The sequence below is a fragment of the Limulus polyphemus genome, unplaced genomic scaffold (genome assembly GCF_000517525.1).
Source record: "Limulus polyphemus unplaced genomic scaffold, Limulus_polyphemus-2.1.2 Scaffold1224, whole genome shotgun sequence".
NCBI classification, from domain to species: domain Eukaryota; kingdom Metazoa; phylum Arthropoda; class Merostomata; order Xiphosura; family Limulidae; genus Limulus; species Limulus polyphemus.
Window position 1 is genome coordinate 93,653 of NW_013666834.1, and position 7,731 is coordinate 101,383.

A 7,731-nucleotide genomic window follows, 5' to 3' on the forward strand; every position below is an offset into this window, starting at 1 on the left:
ATATATATATATATATATACACACACACACACACACACACACACACACACACACACACACACACACAAATATAATAGAATTGGACAATATAGTAAGCTTCAATTCGGAACTTGAAAAGTTTGAATTATGATTGTCTATGTATTATAATTAAATAGTACTACATTATAGGATAAAATGTTATAAATATCTTTGATCATTTAAAAAAAATTAATTAACTGTTTTTTGTTTTAATTAAAGATGACTCACTTTTAGCTAAATGAAGCATCAAATCAAAAAACATAACAATGTCTTTATTACACCACATAATGTTTGTATTGCCTACACTTATTCTGGGTGTCCACAAGCTAAAAATATAATTGACAATACAAGGGTTAGAGCTTTTTTAGATTTGGCTTGTAGAATTATGATTATATGTAAGGCTATGCACACAGAATTCATTAACATGATGCTGTAGTAATATATTCTTATTATAATGTCCAGGTTTGCATAAGTGCTTATGAAATTTGAAAGTCATGGAATTGCTTTACTGGTGCTGTACGAGTGTTTAAACTTTCAAAATATTTTGAATAAAAAATATTTTAAATACTGAACTGAATTGTTGCATTTTGTCTTAAGCTTGTGGGTCTGATAACACTATATTAAGAATCATCTATTTTAGCAGCAGTGAAGCTGGCATAGCCATATTTACAAAGCATTTAGTTATGTGAGAATCTCATCTTATGAAATTTTAGTTTTGCAAATCATAGATAGTGTCAGGAAGAAACTACTAAGTCTAGCCTAGTACTTGCATGTTAATTGTGCAAAAATGTCAGGATCTTGTATATTTAAAACCTGTGTCTCACAGGTGCTAATACAACCCTGAGATACGTCACTACCGACAAACATCGGGTAAAGTGCAATGTTTTGGAAGGTGCTAGATACAGTGCTGAGATATTTTGCACTGCTGACAGTCAAGTGCATTGTTTGCTACTATATTTAAGAGTTAAGAAATATGGAGGTAGTGGCTATTAAAAGCCATATGAAGGGTGCTAACTATTACACATTGAGTAAGAGACTGAATATAAAATCTGCTTCTGTAATGCCAATAAAACAGTTTTTGTGTGTAACTGGGGCCTTAGGTTCATTTAACCCAAGCTCTTTTGATACAAGATCTTTAATATACCAAATCTGATTGGGGCTGTTGCTATTTAATTATTCATTTTTAAAATCATAATTCTTGCTCTTTAAGTAACTAAAGACTGTTTCAGTTCACTTAAGATTTATATAAAGTTGGAACTTGGGACAATTATATACCATCTACAAGACCTAGAAATATTAAATTAACTATTGAGAAGCTATGCAGTTTTCATCAGTATCAACCGTATGAACCATGTGATGCATTATTTATTGTTATAATTTTACACGAGGAAATGGGATATAAAAATCTGGGCATAAATGTGTTTATACAAGTGTCTTTTCATAGCTCTCTTGTTTGCTGTGTTCTAAGATATGTATGTAAACATAAACACACATGCGTATATTCAGTTGTACATATATGTATATTATATACGTTAATAAAACAAAATATACCTTCAGTAGACCTATTACAGATTTTGCTAGCAGCTTTTGCTAGGCATTATTTGTTACATTTGTTAGGTGTATAAGTGAAATGCATAAGTTAGTAGCCTTTGAACCTGGAAAAGGTGTTGGACAATTCTTAATGAGTAAATTTAAAGGTGTTAACTACTCTCTTAATCCTCTGAAAGACCATACTTTTTTGTAATCTTTTCTTAGATTTTAGTCATGGTATGGGCTATTCTAACTTCCAGTTATTATCACAGTCTATTTGACTAGATAACTGTTATTTAAAAGAAGTGACACATAAATCTGATGGAGCCTCAGTTTTTTTAATTTTAATTACTGCAGTTTTAATTAATTCATTTAACTTGTCATTTAATAGCACCTCTTTTCTTAGAGTTAAGGTTATTAGTAATATCACAGGCCTGCAAATTTAAACTTCATTTTCCATAATTCAGCTACGCAGATTTTAAATATAATATTTATTTTTTCCTATTACTTAATAATTTGATCTAAGTAAGAGTTTTTTATTCTCAATTTGTAAAAAAAAATGCTTATTTTGTTTACCACAATGAACATTTTTTATTATTATGTTTGTTAACAAATATACAAACAAACTGAAGAAAAGGGAAGAACATTGATATGAAATGTATATGCATCCTCATTCATTCTGATATTTTTTTTTGCAAAATCTGCGTGTTTTAGTCTCAAAACTACGTGTTGTGGTCTTTCTTTTATGTATTATGGCGTTTTGTGAAAAATCTGTATGTGATGAAGAAAAATTTGCATCATTTTCTGATTCAGTGTACAGGAATTACTGTAGAACATGTAAAAATTTCAAGACAATTAAACCATTACAGGCCTGTGTTATTGTTTTCTTCAGTCTATTCAGCTGACAGTTCTTGTGCAAGGATTTAATAAAATCAGTTGACAACTCCACATATTTAAAAAATGCACAATAATTTATTGTATAAAGATAAAAGCAATATATAACTGAAATACTCTACAGTTTTGGTGGAATATGTTCCCCCATCTTCAAGAGACAAGAAAAAAAACAGGAAATTTCATTTATATATCAAGTAAATGTATAAGTACAATTTGCATATGGTACAGTGGCAAAATTTACAAAATTGATTTCCAGAAATTTACTTCCGTGACACCAGGACATAAATGTATTCAAAATCTGTTTATTTTTAGCAATTTCTAATGATTCTCTTGTATGTAATTTTTTTTTTTGACTTTACTTCTTTAAGTATTTGTACATTGTCCCACTCAATTATATGTGAAGAGTTTGCCACATGTTCCGCCAATGCCGAATCACTAGTTTTTAATTTATCAACATTAATTTTATGTTCGTTAAATCGAAACTCAAATTTCTGCTTGTCTGTCCAATATAACCTAAACTGCAACTACAAGAAGTTTTACATATTCCACATTTATCCTTTACTTCAATTTTATATTTAACACTATTAATGATATTAAATAATTTTAATTGAGGAGTAAAACATTATTTGACAATTGATATTTTTCATTAACACATTACCTATTTTTGTTAAACAGTGGAATGTATGGCTAACATATTTCCCTGTTTCCCTTACTTATTGTCTATAATTTGGTACATTCAAAAATTTATGGATCCTATCTATAATATCAGGTTCATAACCTCTATCAGTTGCTATATATTTTAAGTAATTAAATTCTAACATTAAATCTTCATTACATAAAGAGACATTAACAACCTTATGAACAAAAGATGAAAGATAAGTCATTTTTTGTGATTATGGATGACACAATTTTGTAATAGGTGTCATGGCAATCGAGAATGGCTTCTGTGTATACCAAGGATCGACAGACAATCTTACAGAAACATCCAAAAAAAATTCTCCTTCCATTCCTGAAGTGAATTGTATTGTGAAGTTGATAGAATTAAGATGTTTCTGGAAATAAATTACTGTGTCATCGCATTTCAGTTGTGCCCCCCCCCCCCCCACCCATGAGGTGTTGCTGTTTAGTTTTTACTGTTTCAATTTAAAAGTAAAGATGCATGTAAGTTCACCTGAAGAACAATGCAACAGGTTAGTTTGACAATACTGTGAAATACCTATAACATTTTTTATAATGGGAGACTTTCAACTGTTTATGAGTATTAGAAAACCAAGATACCCCTGGAATGTATTAGTGCCTTTTTTTTTTTACTTGATTCATCGTTTGTTTTAAACATCTAACTGTGGCAGTCATACCTGAAATTCTGTGATAATATACAAAAATAAGTGCCCTCAAATGATCTTGACATGAAAAGATTCTGCTCTAACAGTATGTACCATTAAAACAGCAAACGTAGGATGATTTTAAGGAAAACAAAATAGGGAGCTGTAATTTAAAAGTATTGTAGTTACTCCATTTGTGTGGATTTGTTAGGTAGGGGTCTTCAGTCAGGAGACTTAGTATCATTGAGGGGGGGGGCATTCAGCCAGAAAGAAATTCTGAATTCCTTGTTTAAAGAATAGTGTCACTATTTTTTATATACATAATATGAGTTTTTATTTATATCTGCATTTACGTGTGTGACAAACTGATGTTATCTTCTTTCCTGTTTGTGAAGGACGGTTGTTTTAAAGTTTATTGCTTTATTTTAAATAGAGATGTTTTTGAAATATTTGTGAAAAAATAATAAGAATGGTATTTTATGTTAAGGCAGTAATACGTTTATTTCATAGATATATAGATACATTTGTGATTAAAACTAATTTGGTGATTTTCAGTTACAGATCCTCTTGCTGAATATGTTTTATTATGTTTGATAGGATGAAGAAAAGTCAAGTTCTAAACAAGAAAAGTTCCATAGTAATTCTACAGATGAACCACTACTTGAAACAGGTTGTAGAAAAATAGATAAAAACAAGACAGAAGATCAAGCTCAAACTTCATTTAATAGAAACAAAATTGAAAACACACAAAATAGTAGAAAGAAAGTTCAGGAAGATACAAAAATAAATAAAAAGAAAATTAATGAAAAACTTAACAAAACAAGTAAAAGCAAATTTGAAGAAGATTTAAAATCAGATAAAAACAACAACTTCAAAGAGGTAAATACGGATAAAAATAAAATTCAAGAAGAATCGGACCCGAGTGAGGTTTTGGAAGATTCGGAGATAAGTAAAAATACTAGAGAAGACACAAAGACACTTGATTGTAAAAAACTAGAGGAAACTAAAGCAAATAAAAACAGATGTGAAGATAATTCAAAGACTGAAAAAAGCAAAGATGAAAGTGAGTCAAAAAATAATTTACATACATCCAAGAAAAAGAACAAATCAAAGAAGAAAAGTCTTTTGAAACTGAAGAGGAAAAGAAAGCGGGAACATGCTTCTGAGAAACACAAGAGCTCGCTTAGTTCAGGCCATGAAATAGAGGATGCAGAACCTAAGAAGAAAAAACAGAAAAAAGATCATGGTTCAACTTCAAAGAGTCATGTATCAGGCCAAGAAAAATCTCATAAGGAACACAGTAACTCTGACAAACAAATTAGTCAAAAGGAAGGGAAATCAAAAAAGAAGAAAAACAAGAAGAAGAAACTGGCTGCCTTAAAAGGAGAACTGAAGCTTGGAGATAGTAAGTTTATTATAAAAATAATAATAATAATTTCACTTGAATCAATTTGAATAAATGTAAATTGAGATCAGAAGAAAATCATCAGGTTATTTTGTGTAAATTTAAAAAATTTAGATATAACATGAAGGTTTTGTATAGAATATTAGGTACACTTTGTGTATGTAATGCAAGGGAAAATGTGGTAAATGTTAAACTGAATGAACATGTTTTCTATCTGGATTTAGTGTGGTTGTTGTTTCTGCTGTCATGCTATAGAGTTTGCTACCTGGTTGATTTATTTAATAGAAATTTGTCTAAATAATGAAACATTAGCTTAACAGTAGAACTCACAAACATGCATGTTATTCTCTTGGTCTTTCCCGGAACTACATATTATATTGGTGTCATGTCACTATACTTTATGTTAGTTCCTACATTCAACTTGAACACGTTTTTACAAAATATTGCAAGTTTAACTAATATACATATTTCTAATTAAAAAATAGTTGGTAACTTGGATATTAACAAGCTTATAAAAAAAATCTAAATAGTGTGATGGGCAGGCATTTAGGGCTAGTCGTTGGAGCTTCGACTTTTACCACCAGTCACACTTGTTTATTTAAATGAGGATACAGTCGCGAGTGGAGCATACAAGTCGCTAACTCGAGGAGTTTACAGTTAGAATAAAGAATGACTTGGAGACAGAGATTACACAAAACATCAGTCTTTAATAACACTTTCTTAAGAGGCAATTACAACACTTACATTAATTGTTGACTTAACTCAGTTAATTTCTCAACAGTTTTCAATAGTTCCTTTATTATTCTTAACAACTCTTCAATCACTGTATTACTAGAGGTATACTCAGACATAGTCAGGTTACTAGCTACATGATACATTTAGTTTCTTATACACTGATCAACTGAGAGAAATAGTATTTGTAACTTACGTCAAAGTTGGAGTGATGAGCTGACTTATTTGAATATTGGATACCTTCAGCATCTCTAACTTGTTACTTACTTTTTGTCCCAGAGAACTGAATGGCGAACAACTTCTAAACTGAACTGAACTTTTGCCCTGGGGAGAACTGAACTGAAATTTCATCTGGGAGAGAACTGATTTTTAGCTCCCAACATGAATTTTTAAATGATATTTTCTCGGTATCCTTAAGAGTTTCCATGTAGTGTGCATAGCTACCCACAAATAGTTCTACACTTCATTGGTTAATTTCTGCAACTCATTGTACTTCCCACAAACAAAACCCAAAACTCTCAAGTAGTTGGTTGTCTGTTGGGGGCAGTGAATTGGTGACCTTCTAACTTGGATCACTACACCACAATCCGTAATGGATACTGCTTCAAGAGTTTTGACCATGGTAGTTAACCCCAACTTTTTCATGCCTTCCACTGTATTAAGAGGTTAGCGTCATCATTTCATCATTGTCAAACTGATGGTTTACTTATACTGGGCTTTTTCCTTCTATTAAGCATCGCTATGATGGCTACGAGCATCAATTTTTCTTTATAGCTCTGTTTTAAGCTAGAGGTAGGCGATTTTTCGTATGCCACCTTCCTTGTGTGGGCATGAAGACCAAAGCTTTTCTCAATTTGTATTTAATTATCGGAGCAATTATATGAAATTTTTGCTACTCCCAATAGCTTCAATAGCATTTTCTTCATGTCGGATATTTTTGTATAAATTTCTTAAAAGTATTTGAGTATTTAGCAATATTCACTAAATGTTTTTTGCTGATTATGTGCTAAGTTCATTTCTGCAAAGTACAGGTCTGATTTTAACTGATAAATAATATGAATAACTGATATGCTTTTCTTATAGGATAATAACAATGAAGTTTATCATTGATTTTTATATTACCAGTGCTTCACTAACACACTGTGATTGTGGTTAATTTTTGTTTGAAGAGAAGCACTGCTTTATACGTATACTAATTATTTCATTGTGGGCAGTATTGCTTTGTACTGTATAGAGAAATGAAACCTACTTAAAGGTACATAACATAATAATGAGGAAAAAAGTCCTTCACCCACCAACCAATGGTAATATCTTTGATAATACCCCTTCCCTTTATTATTTGAATGTGAAATGCACCAGACTACAGTTATCATCTAACCAATGTGAAAGTATCATACTAGTAAAAAGCCTATAGGTAGTCATAATATGTCCAGTAATAGTAGTCTCAATCCAGTAATAGCTACTAAGATTGATATACTGCATGACAAACATGTAGAAATCAAAGTTTTGACTGATCAAGAATGCTCTGTGTAAAGAATTGTGGGAAGACCATATTTCAGTAAGAGATATGTGCAAGACTGAAGAGCAAATATGAAATTGACACTGTTATTATTAGAAGTGTTTAAGATAAAAGAAAAAACTCTTCAAGAGGTATGTTAAGTAACACAAGGTATGTTCTTTATGAGGTAGAAGACAGTCGAGTACAGATCTTACCAACAGCCTCACTCTAAATACAGGTATGAATGTAAACTTGAGAACAATAACATACACATTATTATTGTATGTCTCAGTGGACCTGTAGCTGCTCAAAAGTCACTGCTGAGAAGAAGT

At 31.0% G+C, this 7,731-nt stretch overlaps 1 protein-coding gene across 2 annotated transcripts in view; it reads left to right on the top strand.

Moving 5' to 3' along the window:
* The window catches only part of LOC106462680 (histone acetyltransferase KAT6B-like), an 87,870-nt gene that overhangs the window by 73,724 nt on the left and 6,415 nt on the right, over window positions 1–7,731 (top strand). For both annotated transcript variants that reach the window (XM_022390007.1, XM_022390006.1), the window contains exon 18: window positions 4,362–5,169. In XM_022390007.1, coding sequence (XP_022245715.1) covers window positions 4,362–5,169 — 808 coding nt within the window. The remainder of the gene's footprint in view (window positions 1–4,361; window positions 5,170–7,731) is intronic.